The sequence below is a fragment of the Chrysochloris asiatica genome, unplaced genomic scaffold (genome assembly GCF_000296735.1).
Source record: "Chrysochloris asiatica unplaced genomic scaffold, ChrAsi1.0 scaffold00031, whole genome shotgun sequence".
Taxonomy (NCBI): Eukaryota; Metazoa; Chordata; class Mammalia; order Afrosoricida; family Chrysochloridae; genus Chrysochloris; species Chrysochloris asiatica.
The window spans coordinates 13,178,422-13,197,440 of NW_006408549.1; the positions used below are offsets into that span (position 1 = coordinate 13,178,422).

The 19,019-nt window shown below is 37.0% G+C and overlaps 1 protein-coding gene across 1 annotated transcript in view; it reads right to left on the reverse strand.

Annotated features, from left to right (window-relative positions):
- SLC26A7 (solute carrier family 26 (anion exchanger), member 7) overlaps positions 1-19,019 on the reverse strand; it is a 189,540-nt gene that overhangs the window by 80,772 nt on the left and 89,749 nt on the right. The window contains exons 5-6 of the mRNA XM_006859223.1: positions 8,070-8,222; positions 1,398-1,480 (exon numbers count right to left, since the gene is read on the reverse strand). Coding sequence (XP_006859285.1) covers positions 1,398-1,480; positions 8,070-8,222 — 236 coding nt within the window. The remainder of the gene's footprint in view (positions 1-1,397; positions 1,481-8,069; positions 8,223-19,019) is intronic.

The following is a 19,019-nucleotide window of genomic DNA, read 5'->3' on the forward strand; positions in this document are numbered from 1 at the left end:
ACTGCCAGGTTTAAATTTAGGAAAAGTGTGTGCCAAGGTTCTATCATTTTACCATATTTATTCAATCTCTATGCTGAGCATATAATACAAGAGCTGGATTATACAAAGAAGAATGTGGCATCAAGATTGGAGGAAGACTGATTAGCAACCTGCAATATGCATATGACACAACTTTGCTGGCTCGAAGTGAAGAGGATTGAAATACTGATGGATATCAAAGACTACAGCCTTCAGTATGGATTGCACCTCAATGTAAACAAAATGAAAATCTTCACATCTGAATTAATAAATACCTTCATGATAAATTTATATGGAGAAAAGATTGACTTTTTCAAAGACCATTTTGCTTGGATCTACAATCAATGCTCATGGAAGCAGCAGTCAAGAGATCAAAGAACATAACTGTATTAGGCAAACATACTGCACAAGACCTATTTAAAGTGTTAAAGAGCAAAGACATCATTTGAGGACTAAGGTGCACCTAACTCAAGCCATGGTATTTTCAATAGCTTGATGGCACTTAACAACAACAACAATATGCCTCCGAAAATTGAACCATGAATAAGGAAGACTGTGGAAAAAATCAATACCTTTAAAATATGGTGTTAGTAAAGAATACTGAAAGTAACATGGACAAACAAACGAATCTGTCTTAGAATAACCACAGCCAGAATGCTCCTCAGAAACAACAATGGGGAGACTCTTGTCTCTCATACTTTGGGCAAGGTGTCCGGAAGGATCAATCCCTGGAGAAGGACATCATGCTTGGTAAAGTGGAGGATGAGTGAAAAAGAGGAAGATCCTCTCTTCTCCCCTCAACAAAAGCAACTGACACAGGGGATTGAAAACAATGGGCTCAAACATGACAATAATTGTGAGGCTGGTGAAGGATTAGGCAGTGTTCTGATGTACACAGGGTTGCTGTAAGTGAGATGATACATTGTTATGGAGCAGAAGGCTTCATCTTGTGTTTGTGGAGTGGCTGGTGGCTTTGAACTGCTGACCTTGTAGTTAGCAGCCCAACTTGTAACCCACTACGCCAACAGGGCTACTTTTGTGGGGAAGAGGGCAGACTAAATCCCTAGAATGACTCTAATTTGCAAATACAATGCCACTTTTTTTTTCCCAAAAAATATCTTTTTTAATAATTTCCAAATGTTTTACCTGGAGCAATGCTGTACAAAAATTATCAGGTTCCTTTTTAACAAGTGAATGTCTTAGGAATTTACTCTTTTTCTATATTTGTAGTGCTTTGTTTATTTCATTTTAAAACAGAGAGTAACAAAAAATCTTTTCCATACAGGGCCTGAAATAATAGAATTCATACCAACCCACCACTACCCCTCAGTCCCTTCTCCAAAAAAAGTCAACAAAGAAGAAAAGAGAGACTACATTACCCTTTTGGAATATGACCAAGCACTGCTAATCCATATGTATGTTCCATATTGGTACAATAACAAGCAAATGATGCTGCAACAATCTTCGTGGTTCCATGTAAAAAAAGAAAGAGAAAATTATATTACTGGCCTCACAAACACCTTAAAATCATGTTTAAAGTAAACATTGCTATATAGCCCATAATTGACAAAAGTACGATAGCAATTGAACAGAATTTTTCATTAAGAAAGTGTTTTGCATAATCCAAAATTTCCTTTGAGTTATTAAAAGAACTTGATTCACAGTCTCAAAAATTAAATGGCAACTCTTTACATGAATGTTTTATTGTACTAGCCTGTGTCAACTCAACTATGTCTTCTAATTTTGAAGGAAAGCAAAACACAGAATATAAAAGTGTGTTATGCATGTGTGTACATCCGTATTGAATATGTGCATGCACACAGACACCATAGTCCAACCTAAAACGTGTCTTTCAAGACATGAAGTGATATTTGGTAAGGCAGCACATTTTCTCTTCATGAAGCCACTTGTCAGGTATTTGATACATTGCATAAGCTTACCGATATTAGTGATCTGTGATGATTTACAATTTCCTTGGATCTTTTTATAATTTTGAGCTTTTATCATTGTTTTGAAACAAAATATACAAGTTGAAACCCTGTTGTGCTCAGTGTTTTCAATATTATCACTGTGGGATCTTAAGGCACCTTGTACTTCTGTTCTTGTGAGACAGTAAATAAGGTCAGGTGTTCTCTGCCTATACTACACTGTGTTTAAAATGTATGCCAGAGCCAAGTTCAGCCTTTGTTTCACAAGCCATGCCAGCCTAATGGTTCAATGCATTTTCAGATTCTACCCTCATTCTCATAATTTTAACATGTACTGAAATTTTCATAAGGTTATGCTATCAGTTTGGAACTCCTTAAATACAATTCCTTTCTAACTAAACAAGACGCACCAATTAACCATCTAGAGCAGGGGTGGGGAACTGTTTTTCTGCCAAAATTTCTAACATCATTCTCAGGTCATACAAAATTGTCAACTTAAAAATTAACCTGCAATATTCAGTCAAATATTTCATTAACTCACATTATGGTGCTGTGCGTTAATGCACTGGACTACAAGGTGGGTTTGATCCACAAGGTCAGCAATTCAGGTTTACCAGCCACTCCTCGGAAACTCTATACAGGGTCCCTGTGGGTTGGAACTGACTGGACAGCATTTAACAACAATGTGATGGCTGGAACTGTGGTTGCCTTGGCAGGGCCAGACTAAATGATTTTGTGGGCCTTACACAGTCTGAGAGCCAGATGTTCCCTACTCCTGATCTAAAGTATAAGTTTATCATACACGTGATCAGGAAAATGTACAACATGCACAGGTAAACATCTTTCTGGTCTTCTTTGCTTTTAACCAAGATCCATCTAACATCTGTAATGATATCCCTTATTCCACGTGCTTGTCTGAATCCAGCTTGAACCTCTGAAAGTTCTCTGTCAATGTATGGCTGTAGCCGTTTTTGTATTCTTTAAAAAAATTTTACTTGCAGTTGATATTAATAATATTGTCCAATGATTTCCTCATTCTGTTGGAACAAAAATATGGATCTCTTCTAGTCAGCTGGCCAGGTAGCTGTCTTCTAAATTTCTTGGCATAATTGAGTGAGTGCCTCCAGTGCTGCAACAACTTGTTGAAAGATTTCAGTTTGCAGACCATAATTCCCAGAGCTTTGTCCTTTCCCAATGCCTTCAGTACACCTTGGATTTCTTCATTCAGTATCATTGGCTTTTGATCATATACTACCTCTTGAAATGGTTGACTACTGACCATTTCTTTTTGGTAGAGTGTATATTCCTTCCATCTTCTTTTGATGCTTTCTGCATCATTCAATATTTTACCCAGTGAATCCTTAAATATTTCAAGTTGAGGCTTGAGTTTTTATTTCAGTTCCCTCAGTTTGAGAAGTAATGAGCGTGTTCTTCCCTTCTGGCTTTCTAACTCTAGGTCTTTGCACATTTTGTTATAATATTTAACCCTGTCTTCTTGAGCTGCTCTTTTAATTTTTTTATTCATCTCTTTTACATCTTAATTTTCTTCCATTTGCTTTAGCATCTCTACGCGGGAGCACAAGTTTCAGAGTCTCTTCTTGGTCTTTTCCTTCTTTCTTGTCTTCTTAATGACCTTTTGCTTTCTTCCTGTATGATGTTCGATGTCATTCCACAACTTTTCTGGTCTTAGGTCTTTAGTGTCTAATGCATCAAATTTGTTCTTCTGATGATCTCTAAGTTCAGGTGGGATATGTTCAAGGTCATATTATGACTCTCGTGGACTTTTTTTTAACTTTCTTCAGCTTCAGCCTGAATTTGCTTATGAGCAATTGATAGTCGGTTCCACAGTCTGCCCCAGCCTTGTTTTAGCTGATAACATGGAGCTTTTCCACTGTCTCTTTCCATAGATGTAGTCAATTTGATTTCTGTGTATTCTATCTGGTGAGGTCCATGTGTATAATAATCTTTGTTTTCCTTTTACATTGTTTAAAAAAAGGTATTTCCAATGAAGAAGTCATGTAGCATTCTATCATGCCATCTCTAGCATCATTTCTATTACCCAGGCCATATTTCCCAACAACGGATCCTTCCTCTTTGTTTGCAACCTTTGCATTCAAATTGCCAGTTATTATTAATACATCTTGATTGCATGTTTAAGCAGTTTCAGACTGAAGAGTTGGTAGAGTTCTTCAATTTCATCCTCACTGGCTCTACTGGTTGGTGTATAAATGTGAATAATAGTGGTATTTACTGGTCTTCCTTGTAGGTGTATGGATATTATCGTTATCACAGACAGTGTTGTACTTCAAGACAGATCTTGACATGTTCTTTTGATCTTCATTTTGTCATACCTGGCATTTTAAACCATGTGATTGTCAGATTCAAAATGGCCAGTATCAGTCCATTTCAGTTCACTAATGCCTAGGATATCGATGTTCGTATTCCGTTTCATTTTTCCAATTTTCCTAAATTCATACTTCATACATTCCATGTTCTGATTATTAATGGACGATTACAGCTGTTTCTCTTCATTTTGAGTTGTGCCTCACCAGCAAATGATGTCCCAAAGGCTTTACTCCATTCACATCATCACAATCAACTCTATTTTGAGGAATCTCAAAATCTGAGGGATTCATCTTCCAGCACTATATTCTGACAATATTCTGGTACTCTTCATGATGTTTCAATCTTCATTATTCTGGTCCTGACAGTATTCCACAGTGATTCATAAGGTTTTCAATGACTAAATATTCTGAAGTAGTCCGTCTCTCATCCTTCCTAGTCTCTCTTCATTTGAAAGCTCAGCTAAAACCTGTCCACTCTGGGTAACCCTGCTGGTATTTAAAATACCTGTGGCATTGCTTCCAGAATCACAGCAACATGCAAGTCACCACAGTATGACAAAATGACAGATGAATGGTGGGACTTTTGCCTAGGGTCTTGCAAATGTTAGAGGCAAGACTGCATCATGATGATCTTCTATTTTGTTATTAGTACATATTTTTTACTATTGTCACATGGAATAAGCAACTATTTTATTACTAGTTTAGGGGACTTTATTCCTAAGGTTACTTTAATTTTATTTTGGGTTTCATGAAAGTATGTGAAAAGGTTCAAAGATATAATACGTATTTTGTAATATCTATGTTGTTGTTGTTGTTGCTAAGTGCCATGTTGTCGGTTCTGACTCAGAGCGACCCTGTACAGGGTTTCCGAGGCTGTAAATCTTCATGAGAGCAGAAAGCCTCATCTTTCTCCCACGGAACAACTGGTAGTTTCGAACTGCTGACAGTGAGATTAGCAGCCCAATTTGTAACACACAACTTACTACGCTACCAGAGTTCCTTTTCATTGGAATAAGGTGGTAAATTTCACAGTTCAAAACTAATAATCATAGCATCCTGCACTTTAATTGCTTATTTGAAATATACATAAACCCATCATGTATATAATGCATGCTACATGTATTACAACAAATAATCAAGTGTATTGAATATTACATGGCCTAGTTATGAAGAGAAGTCATACATATCTTTGTGTTATAGAAATAAATTATATCTTTCAGAGATATAATCCAATGTGCTAGCAAAAATTAATATAAGCCTACACCATTACAGCTCTATGAAGGGATATTACAATATAAGAATTTAGTTAGACACCACCTAACATATGAGGGCTTCAAACAAACAGTTCATGGAAAAATGGAATTGAAATATAATGGAATTTTTCCCATATACTTTATGAAGCCACAACATACATGTCTAACTGAAAAACCCATTAGAAAATTCAAGCCAATTAATGATAAGTAAGTTAGTAGATGGTTGCAGTGTTACCATTTCATTTTCAATTTAATACTTGGTTTAATTAATAGGTCCTTTTAAACCAAACCAAACAAAAACAAAAACAAAAACAAAAAACATTGCTGTCAAATTAATTTCAATTCTATAAAGAAACAAATCAAAAAAACACCCAATGTCCGTCACAGCCATTGACTGGATACTGATTCATAGAGACCCTATATAGGAACACTGAAATGAAATTTTTACAGGAGCAGAAAGTCTCATCTTTCTCCTTCGGAGTGACTGGTCGGTCTGAGCTGTGGACCTTGTGGTTAATAGATCAACAGCTAATGCATAGCACCACCAGGCTCTTAAAATTCAAATTGACATTTTTTTTTTTTTTTTAATGTAATAAGGCTAAAGAAAAATTACAATTTACTTTGTTCAACAACAATATTTTGGAGAACCAGTCCTGGCTAATGAAAGCTATGGGTTTCATTTCAATATAAGTAAAGTTAGATGAGCAACACAAGTGTCAACCAATCTGACAACCATTAATGGACATCTGCCAGTTGATAACATTTCTAGGCATATTATGGATGTGCCACATGAAGAGGATGTGATAAGAATCTTTCATTGTTTTCAAGAAGATCATGGAAAGATTATGAGACTGTCACTCATAGAAATGTCTCCTTATTTAAAATATTAACCTATATGTTCTCTCTCCACCCCATTTTTAAAAAAGTTTTCATTGTGAACTGAATGATAGTTACATGGGAGAACATCTGTTTTACACTCATCATTTCATTGCAATGATTCCAATCTCCACCGTGCATCATCATTCAACAGTATTAGCTTCTATTCTCTCTTTTTGTTGTTGTTGTTGTTTGGGGGGATGTACACAAAAACACTCAGGAATATATAATTATTTAAACAATCCAAGGGCACATTATGTAAGCCTGCCTCCTGGCCACCAGCACCCATCCTTTATCTTTCCATGAGTCTAAAGTCCTCAGCTGCTCTCTCTCTCCATGTCCTCATCTCTGCCTCCATCTTTCGTGCCATTGCTTCTCTGGATAGGGTCTCACATTCCGCTCATCCTCTTCTTCCTTGATGGTCCTAGGGTCCTCTGTTCCTAGAATGTAAGATTAACTACTCCCCCCTTTTTGATACAAAACTTCTATAGTTGTGACAGTTGCTAACAATTACTCACTATGGAGTCACAGGAATCTTACCCTTTTTCATTTCACCAGACCCAGCTAGACAAGATGAAAACTTGTTAAGTGCCTTCGAGTCAGTTCCGACCCATAGCGACCCTGTACAGGGTTTCTGAGGCTATAAATCTTTATGGGAGCAGAACACCTCATCTTTCTCCTGCGGAACGGCTGGTAGTTTCGAACTGCTGGCCTTAAGGTTCGCAGCCCGATTCGTAACCACTATGCTAACTATTCTGTTGGAATTCTGCCTTCCCCCACACACTCTAAAACTAAATTCCCTCTTGAAACTTGTAAACCAGTCAGTTGCTGTCTTTATAGCTCCCCATTTTAGATAGCCAATGTCTAAGTTGCCCATCCCTAGCAATCCTGTATACAGAGAGGATAGGATTGATTGATACTTAATGTTAAGACTCCTTCCCTCACAGTTGGTATTTTGAGTTACTACAACCATAAGTGTACGTCAAGTTCATAAATTGTAGCAATTTACACTTGTTTCTTTTATCAAAAAAAAAAAATTTTTTTTTTTTTTAATCTTCCTCTAGTCGAGTTCTGATCATCATGACATTGGAGCTAGGTCAAATGGGTACTATCTATAAGTTTGGGCATTCTTGTGCATCTCCCCTCACTTCATATCAGCTGGATACTTTACTCTCAGCTCTATCCCTCCATGGTTATGTCCCTGTCCATGGGCTCAGGAGTCCCCAGGTCTCACCACACTTTGGACCAGCCAGCCCTTCCTCTTCTCTCTCTTGTCTCCAGGTCAGCAGGAGTCTATGGAACATGGTTGAACTGAGCCCATGTCTACATTGCTGCCTTTCCCCTTCTTCTACTCACCAGTAGACCAACGTAGTCACCAGCAAGGCTATATGTTCTCTTATTTATGTTAGAAATTGCAAGCATACGAGAAATGCTTTATGAATTGAAAACATGTGTGCCTCCTTTTTTAAATTATTGGCTCAAAATGTTTCCTGTTCTTACATTAATGTATAGCTACGCAAATTAGCCCTACTTTAATAAGAGACAGGAGTCACTGTGGGTTACCGTAGACAATATAGTGAGCATTTACGGATTACCCCAACTGGCAAATGTTGTAATGCAGAATGTCTAAACATTGATTTTATACTTACCAAAACTAAATCGACAGGAAGAACAACTTTAATTTTCCTTTTAAATTGTTCATTCAGCTCTTTAACAAGAACAAGCACCACGATGCTTAGCAAGGATAAGAGCAATGCTTCCAATCGGACCGACTTGATATTTTCAAAGACATATGCATAAATCTATAGGTATGGGGGGGGAAATACAAACACATTTCAAGGTCATCTACAATATAGCAATATCTAAGTCTGGCCCAAATAAACTCAGTAATGGTTTACAAAAATATCTCAATAACCGTAGGAGAGGCGAGTGCTAACAATCAGCACAATATATATTCAATTGCATGTACAAAAGTGATTTGCCCTGGATTTTCCCATCAAACTCAGTGTTTTCACCTTCCTACACAAAGACAGTACTGGACAGACTGACTTTTTTGATACCTTCCCAGATATTTCAATGGGCAGAGGTATTATAACTCATTAATTTATTTACTATTTACATTCAGAATCATCATTAAGGGCAGGAAAGAAACTACAAGCAGCCCCACCAAGCTTCCTCAGAGATTCCTGGAGATCCCATACTGCCATGTTCTGTGCTATCTCCATTACCATATGCAGACCGGATCATTGTGATTCAGAAAGTTTTCACTGGATGATATTCCTCAGTGATCTTGATAGAAAACTCTGTTGACATCTGCTTAGAACAGAGCAACATGCAAGCTTCCACTGACATGTGGATAGTGGTTGTACATGGGACACACTGGTCAGAATTGAACCTATATGGGAGGCAAGAATTCTACCACTGAAACACCTAAACAATTATACACACAAATCATATCCAAAGAAGTTATTTACATCATATATTTGACTTAATGTAAACTCTCACTGTGTTCTCATTCACTCAGTATTTATTTATTGATAGATTGCCACATATTTTATATTAAAAGCACTACTGAATCCAGTGTTAGATCCACAATGGTGAACAATATAAATACAGCCCGAGAATTCATGGGTGGAGCTTACAATCCAGTAGTCTAGTAGAGGAACTGCTAAGCAATAAATGAGGGCAAGATGATGTTCTGGATGTGGAAGAGGCACCTGTAGCACCTATACCTTGGAGGTGTATGTGGTCCTGGGAGTCCTCCCCAAAAGGAATAAAAGGAAATTAATCAGGCTATGAAGAGAGGAGAGGTGAGGGAAAAGGAACTTGAAAAAAACACATCCTGCGTAAAGGAGATATTTGTAAAACTGAGAGCACAGACTGTGATGGGAGGCATGCATGACTTACAGAAAAACATGGTCAAGAAATTGATAGGATTATACAAAACGGCTTCAGAAAGTTGATGGAAAACTTCCATTATCTTTTAATTCAATTTTTTCCATGAACTATTTGAAGCTCCCTCCTATATCCTGAAAAGTAAGCACTGCCTCAATTTGCTGAAATACTTCAATTTTCATTCCGTTAATTCCTAGAGCTTTGGTTCATTGCCAATGCCTTCAGCGCAGCTTGCACTTCTTGCTTCAGTACTGTCAGTTCTTAATCAAATGCTGCCTCATGAAATGTTTGAACACCAGCCATTTCTTTTAGGTACAGTGACTCTATGTATTCCTTGCATCTTTTCTTTATGCTTTCTACATTTGTCCATAGAATCTGTCAGTACTGCAACCTGAAGCTTGAATTTTTTCTTTAGTTCTTTCAGTATGATAAATGCTGAGAATGTTTTTCCCTTTTAGTTTTCTAACTCCAGGTCTTTTGCACATTTCATTATAATACTTGACTTTGTCTTCTAGATCGTCCCTTTGACATTTTCTGTTCAGCACTTTTGCTTCGTTTCTTCCATTTGCTTTAACCTCTCTACACTCAAGAGTAAGTTTCAGAATCTCTTCTGACACCCATTTTGCTCTTCTCTTTCATTCTTGTCTTTTTAATGATCATTTGCTTTCTTCCTGTATGATGTTCTTGATGTCATCCCCAAACTCTTGTTGTCTTTTGCCATTAGTGTCTAATGCATCAAATCTGTTTTTGAGATGGTCCCTAAATTCAGGTAGATTATATTCAAGGTCATATTTCCCAACTATTGATCCTTTCTCTTTACAACTTTCACTTTCCAATCACTAGTAATTGTCAATGCATCTTGACTGTATGTTTGATCAGTTTCAGACTGAAGAAGTTGGTAAAATTCTTCAATTTCATCATCACTGGCTTTAGTTTTTGGTGCATAAATCTGAATAATATTGGAATTAGCTGGCCTTCCTTGTAGATATATGGATATTATCCTATCATTGACAGTATTGTACTTTAAGATATATTTGAAAAATGTTCTTTTTGATGATGAATGCAACCTACTTTTCTTCAATTTTCATTCTTCGCATAATAAACCATATGATTGTCTGAGTCAAAATTGTCAATACCAGTCAATTTCAGCTCACTAATGCCTAGGATATCCATCTTTATGTGTTTTATTTCACTTTTTCTGACTTTCAACTTTCCTATATTCAAACTGTGTACAGTTCACATTGCAGTTATCAGTGGATGTTTGCAGATGTTTCTCTTCATTTTGAGTTGTGCCCCATCAGCAAATGAAGTTCCCAAAAGCGTTTGCTTCATTCATGTTATTATGATCAACTCTACTTTGAAGAAGGAGCTCCGGTAGCATAGTGGTTACAAGTCAGACTGCTAATTTCAAGGTCAGCAGTTCAAAACTACCAGCCATTCCACAGGAGAAAAATGAGGCCTTCTTCTCTCGTAAAGATTTACAGGCTTGGAAACCCTATTCAGGGTTTCTATGAGTCAGAACCATGTCCACAGCACACCACCATCACCTACTATGAAAAGGTAGCCCTTTCTCAAGGATACTGAGTGCCTTCCAACACTGAATGCTATACTAGGTTGAATAGTGTCCCCTGCCAAATTCAGGGTCACCAAGAACTTCAGAATATGACTTTATTTGGAAATAGGCTCTTTGCATATGTAATTAGTTAATCTACCTTAGGGTAGGTCCTAAATCTAATCATTGGTGTCCTCGTAAGAAGGGCATTTAGATACACATACACACAAACACAAGTTGCTCTGATAGCGCAGTGGTTAGGAGTTGGGCTGCTAATTGCAAGTTGTAGTTCAAAACTACCAGCTGCACTAAGGGAGAAAGATAAGGATTTCTACTCCTGTAAAGATTTACAGCTTCATGAACCTTATACAAGATCACTATGAGTCAGAAATGCCTCCATGGCACACAACCACCACCACCACTACCACACACAAACACATACACACAGGGGAATGCCATGTGAAAATGAAGGCAAAGACTGGTGGTATGTTGCCACAATCCAAGGAATGCCAATGACTGTCTGAGAGGGTGCATGAGCCTGTTGATATCTTGACTTAAGATTTCTAGGCAACAGAATATGAGAGAATAAACTTCTGTTGTTTTAAGCTATCCACTTTGTGGTTTGTTTTGACAGCCCTAGGCAATTAGCACAAGTGCTAAAAGGAAAAACTAATATTTAGCCTAAAGTAATTCTTAGTCATACATGAACATTTGAACAAAGAAACACAACCTTAGAATTTTGCTGTGGGAAAAATTAACATTATGATTTTCAAAATCATACAGAATATTAAATATATACAGATAATTTTGAAATAATAATTATGGCTTTATAATATCAAACATACTCAAATGTATGTATAAAAGATGTGTTGTGATAGCTAAGGTTTTTGTCAACTTGACTGGGTCCATATTTTCAGTGTTTTGGTATTTATGAGTTAGTAATTCCATGGATGAGATCTAATTTCATGTAAACACTCCTGTGATGTGATCAGTCCTGAGCTGATGTAATTATCCTATGCTTTGTAAATCCTCATTTCTATGATATGAATGAGGCCAGAAGCAAAATACAGGATGAGGGCATATCTTGAGTCAATCTCTTTTGAGATTTAAGAGAGATGAACAAGAAGGCTGAACTCTGAGTGACCTACTACAACCAAGAAAATAGAGCCAGGAATGGAATGTGTTCTTTGGACCAGGGGTCTCTGCACTGTGATGCTCCTAGATCTATAGAAATATAGATGCCAAGAAGCATGGAGATGTCCCAGACATGCTAGACCCACAAATGCTGAAAGGAAACATGGACCTTTCCGTCTGAGGACTAAGGTGTGCCTGACCCAAGCCCTGGTAATTTCAATAACCTCATATGCATGTGAAAGTTGGACACTGAATAAGGAAGAATGGACACATTTGAGATACAGTGTTGAAGAATGTTAAATGAACAATGGGAAAATGGAATTAAAATGGAATTTTTCTGCAAACTTTTTTCCTTTTAGCTACCTGTAAAGAGATGTTGGTGCTTATCTGTATATTTCACATTCTCATTTACAAAGGTATTTGTTGTTGTGTTGTGCCGTGGAGTCGGTACAAAGGTATATCACTTGTAAAATAAGCCTGAAATGCTTACAAGAGTCCTGATGGGAATGGTTACCACTGAGGTGCTAACTAAAAGACCAGGAGTTCAAAACCACCAACTGCTCCTTGGGAGAAAGGCCCTGGAGTGAGGAAAATGTATAGGGCAGTTCTTTGATTGTTCTACATGGGCTATTTTGAGTTCGAATCAACTTGACAACACACAACAACAAAATGCTTATTTCCAATATGTCTCTTTATATCCTCTTTCCAAGTTATCTTTTTTCACAGTATTCTATTTCATTCCATGCTATTCCACAATATCATAGCTACCTGAGACATAGATGATATTTTCCCTCTATTTCTGTAAGGGCTGATAGTTACACATAGCATTCCCATAGCAAATGAACAAATTCCATTTTTCATAATTACTTTTTACTTAGAGCCCAGCACAAAAACCCAAAATGCTACTCCATGAAATATACACTACAAGGGATGAGTGTCTACAAATATAGTCTACAAGATGATGCCAAGCAATTTTTTGACTTTTTGAAGGTTTATCATGATCCAAGAATAGAATATATTAATCCGATGGCTTGTAAGAAAAAAAGTAAAACATCAGACATTTTAAAGCATTTAGAGGATTATCCTTTCTGTTTACTTCCCCCATCCCAATATTGTGCATGACAATGTCTGCACAAGAAAGGAGGAAATATGCAAAACCCCCAAGCCACACGAATTTGCTGTGATGTGCATTTCAGGAACATGTGTTTGCAGTAATCAAAATGACCACCCAAGAATGAAACGAATGAGAACACCCCCCCCACCACCACCACCACCAGGTTTTTATTGACTGGTTTAAACTATAATTTGTAAAACAAAGCATGTCTCAAAGATACTCTGGAAGAACATGAGGGCAGAGGGGATGGGCAGAAGCTCATTACAACCAGCATCAGAACACAATAGAACTGTGGGCTAGTGTGGAGTGTTGCTCTAATGACATGTAGACTCGCATACATAAGTTATAAACTATGGCAAACATGAAGAGATGTGTGGCATATAAAGATTGAGACAGGGATAGATAGAGAAATAGATACATATACACATTCACAAATGCTCACTTACTACAGGTCTAGGCGTCCTAGGAACACACCAAACTCCTCATTTCTAGTATAAATCCAGGTGAATGAGCATGACAACACACACTAATCTCACCAGATAAAAATCCCTACTGGTGACGATCATTTACTTCCCAGATCTCAGAGAAGCAAAAATAATATTTATATGTATACAGATAAATAAGTTTTTTATCTGAATCTATAAATCTTTTAATAAAACAGTTTAGTTCATTTTGTTGCTTTACTACATGTCCTTGAAAATGACCACTTACTAAAATTTGACATAAAATGTAAAATATTTATGTGCATAAAAAATACCATTGTGAAATGTTCTAAATAATGAAATAGCCATTGTACATATCTTAAGCCCTATTATAGTTTTTTTTTAATAGGCAAAGGTTTTCTGAGACACCTAGTAAACATTTATACCCACATACACAAATTATTTAATGGACTTTTATCTGATTTAAATTGATTTATAAAAATCTATATAAATTGGTGTTTCTTTCCCAATAATGACTTTCCAGTTACTAGAGTAGGATCTACTACACAGTTGTTTTTATTGGGTACCATGGAGTCGGTTCCAACTCATAGCATCCCTATGCACAACAGGACAATGCATTGCCCAATTCGGTATCATCTTCAAAATTCTTTTGTCTCAGTTCATTGTTGCTGTGCATACAAAATCTCATTGGGGGTCTTTCTCTTTTTCCTGACTCTCCACTTTTCAAAGCAAGGTATCTTTTTCTAGGGACTGATCACTACTGGCAACATATCCAAAGTGCAAGAGGGTGGCTCATGACAGGGCAATGTTTTTTTTAATGTTATGCAAGGGCTCTCCATGAGTCAGAACTGACTCAAGAGCACCTAACGGCAACAACAACATTATGTGCAAGGCACTGAACTCTGAACTAAATATCTGGTACAATTGTAGTAAACTTTTAAATAATCAATCTTTGATCAAAATAATTCAATTCAAACCATCAGGCTTTTAACTGTTTTTTAAGACTGAAGCAAAACCCAATATTAAATAAATTCATAAACATTATTTAATTAGGAAAAAACAAATGAAAATATGATTCCCCAGGCCCGCTTGGGGATCACACTCATTCAGTTTCTCATTGTATAAATGTTACTGATGTTCTCAATAGGGTCCTGCATAGAAACCCCCAGGCAAGAAGAAAAATCTAAATGCTATTCACTCTTGAACTTCTTGAGGCAAGGAAAAATATCTCAAATATTTAGAAAATATTAACAGGTGTCAAAAACTAAATGGATTTTCTGATCAATCCTCAATGAACCAGAAGATTCCAGCAACTGAGATATCCTTTGTCTAACATTCTTCTTGGTGTAGGCTTTGCTGTAATGAAATGTACATGAAGGAAAAAATAATTTTAACATTTTAAGGATATAAACGTATCACTGACAACAATTATTCAGTTGCAATAGTAAACATATTTTTAAATTATCTGTAAGGAAAGTACACTGAACATTCTAATACATATTCCTATGCCAAGAAAAACATGTCAACTTTCTAGCTTTACTATTTACCATTCCTGTACTATCTTTGTATTAAGAATCTGTCATAAAAAGGTTTGTGTTTCAGTAGAGAAACAGCATACTGATAGTACAATCAGCAAGTGTTAATAAATCTGTCAGCCTTCTAAAATAGGTATAATCTACCAATCTACAACCTATGAGTCTTAATTCCTAAAGTATGTCTTTTAAAACAGTTATCAACTACAAAGCTAGGACAACTTCTAGAAAAAATGATAACAGCCAGATATAGTTGCTACCATGTATGCAAACTTTGCTCTGATAATATATTTGGCATAATCTGTACACAGACATTTATCTAAAAGCACAGGAATTGTTTTTCTATTCTCAGGAATAATATCTTCTCAAGATAAAACAGATGTAACATCACCAAATAAACTACTTTACTCATTGAAACGCTTATAAAATCTTATATTCTGTTGAATAAAATGTATTACACAATACATCTAAATGCATACTGCTTTTATCAGAAGCCCTGTCTCACAACATTGAATTTCTACTGACAGGCATAACCCCAAGATAAGTTTGAAATGAACATTACCTATGTTACTGGTGACATCATTTAAATAAATTTACTCAGCTTCTAAATTAATTGGAGGAGGCTTCCAATAAGATGGCGAACTAGGCAGATGCATTACATGAACCCTCTACAACAAAGATACAGACACCAGATGAAAATTATGGTATCCTAAACTTCAAATGAAAGGCTAGAGGAGTGGATTGAGTGTTTGCTGGGAGGAGAAGCTGAGCAGGGTCAGTGAGAAAGGACAACTGTCTGATGAAACGACAGTGTGTGACCCTCTTGTGAGCAGCTTTGGCAACAGAAGATGCCCAGGAAGAGCAGATTCACACAGGCGATGGACAAAATGTGATTCCTTCTTTTTAACCATGCTCCCCTGGTGAGCAGAGGTGTGGTCAGCTCCCACCCTCATCCATCCACAGTGCAGACCCTGCTCTCTGGGAATTCAGAGCCACGTGATTGGAAGTCATGCCACTGTTGAGGCAAGGGTCGGCTGCACTGCTTTGGTGTCTGGATTCAGAAGGGCATAGCTCCAAAACTACAGAACCCCTGGAGCCACCAGACCAGCATTTAACCAGTCACCCTGCACCCAGATGCCATGTGGTCCTAACAAACACTAAAACCAGCTCCACCAATGGACTCCAAGATCTACTTCCAGATTGAGTGCCCTGTACATAGGTAATTCTATCTAGGACCAGGAACACTGCTGTAGTACCTCCCACATGAACCTTTTAAGCTTCTTGGCTTGCAGGAGGCCCCCTAGAATGAACTCCTCTAAGGGTTAAAAAACAGCTGCACTGTTTTTTGTTTTTCTTTTGCGGTTTGGTCTTTTTTCTCTTGTTGTTTCATTGTTTTTGTTCCTTTATTCTTTCTCCTCCTTCTTGTCTTTTCATTCTCTTGAATTTTATTCTTTCTAGCTCCACTTTTGTTTTTCCCTTTCTTGTTTCTCATTTCCCTTCTTCTTCTTTTTCTTTCTCTTTTGATCTTCTTTCACTTCTTTCTACTCTCTCTTGTCATCTTCCCTCTCTCTGATTTTTTCTACTTTATTTCCCTGTCCCTCTTTTGTCTTTATAGCTATTATATTCTCTTTTTCTGGTTGCTGCCTGTTTTTATTTTTTCTCTTTACTATTTTCTCTTTTTATTATTGGTTCTCTGTTTATTCCATTTTGTTTGTGTGTGTGTGTGTGTGTGTGTGTGGTGGGGGGTTCTGTTTCCCATCTGAGGAGTCAGCACCATGCCCATATTATACCCTCTGCAGCTCTACCCACTGGGGGAAAAACAGCATCAGCCTCTAGACCACCTGATCAATGAAAGGCAGCAACCAATACTAGCTAAGCCCACTCTACACTGAAGTGTACAAACACAAATGAGAACAGTAGACATGTTTCCATTCTCTAACTAAACTCACAGGACATAGTTGGTCTAAGCCTAAGAACATACCCACATTGTTCTTGTTGCTAGGTGCTGTTGAGTTGGTTCTGACTCATACCAACCTTATGCACAACAGAACTCAACACAGCCCAGCCCTTTGTCAACCTCACAATTGTTGCTAGGCTTAAACTCATTGATGTTGCCACAATCCATCTTGTTGGGTGCCTTCATTTTATCAAGCATGTTGTCTTTCTCCAGAGACTGGATCCTCAAGACAATTTGTCCAAAGTATGAGAGACAATATCTTGTCATCCTGGCCTCTAAGGAACATTTTGGTTGTACTTCTTCCAATACAGATTGGTTTATTCTTCTGGTATTCCATTGTACATTTAATATTCTTCTTCAACACTATAACACAAATGTATCAATTCTTCCTTATTCATTGTCCAATTGTCACATGCACACGAAAATACCATGGCTTTGGTCAGGTGTACCTTAGTTCTCAAACTGACATTTTTTCCTCTTGAGCACTTTAAAGAGGTCTTGTGCAGCAGATTTGCCTAATGCAATACATTGTTTGATTTCTTGACTGCTGCTTTCATCAACATACAATCATAAAATAAATACAAATACAACTCCACAATGCCCCAGAGGCAATAGACAATTTTATCTTATGCAAAGAAACTATTGAGAATGGCTCAAGCATGATCAAGATGAGGACAAAAAGATAATGGAACTAACAGGAAAAGAATTCAGAACAATGGTACTGAGGTACCTCCAAAGTGTTGACAGACAGCTCAAGGAAAGCAAAGAAAGAGTACACAGAAAAACTGTGAGAACAAGCAGACAAAATAAAATCAAATTTTAAAACAATACAAAAGCTGCAATTAGAAATCCAGAAGATTAATACTAAGATTTCAGAAATGGACAAACACACTGAAAGGGCAAAGGAATAGATTTGAAGCAATGGAAGCCCAAACTAGTGATCCTGGATATAAAATTATCAACACTAATATGCTAGAGGAACTATCAGAAAAAAGAATGAGAAAAAAAAAAAATCAAAGAAAGTCTAAGAGCTATGTGGGACATTATGAAGTGGAACAATTTATGGGTGATCAGAATTCCAGAATAGAAAGAGACAATAAAAAGCACAGACATAATTGTTAAAAAGTCGTTGGAAGAAAATGTCCCTAACATCATGAAAGACAAGAAAGTAAGCATACAGAAGTTGAACGTATCCCAAACAGGATAGCTCCCAAAAGAAAATCACCAAGATACAACATAATCAAACTTTCCAAAACCATAGACTAGGCAAGAATCCTGAGAGCAGCTCAATAAAAAACAAAATGTTACTTACAAAGAAGAAACCATAAGACTAAGGTCTGATTTCTTAGCAGAAACTGTCAGGCAAGAAGGCAATGGGATGACATATACAAAACTTTGAAAGAAAAAAAACTGTCCGCCCAAGGATCATACACCCAGCAAAGCTGGGGTAACATAGCTACAAATCAAGGAATGTCTGGAATAATCAGAAGCAGGAAAGATCGAGCATTTATTCATTTAGAGGGGTCGAAGCCTTACCTAACACCTTGATTTTGCTCCCCTGACCTCAAGAAATATGAGAATAAATTTCTGTTGTTTTAAATCATCAGATTTGAAAACTAATACAGTTACCAAATCAAATGCTTCTTCCTTCTGGGATAATTCAAAGAGGGTAAAGGGGACCCAGAGCCTTTGAATTACATTATTGTTTGTTGTTAAGTGCCATTGAGTCAGTTCTGACTTATAGCAGCCTTATACAGAATTTCAAAGAAGAAGCTGGTGGGCTTGCACTGCTGACTTCTGGTTTGCAGTCCAATGCTGATCCACATATCCTAACAAATTCCCTTCTCTTCCACAGGAAATAAGTCTTTTCAGACAGAGTAAAACTAAACATCAAGTTTTACTATATATTAAGAGAGATCAACAACTGAGTGAACATATATCACAGATAAGCAGGTATAGCGAGTAGCTCTGG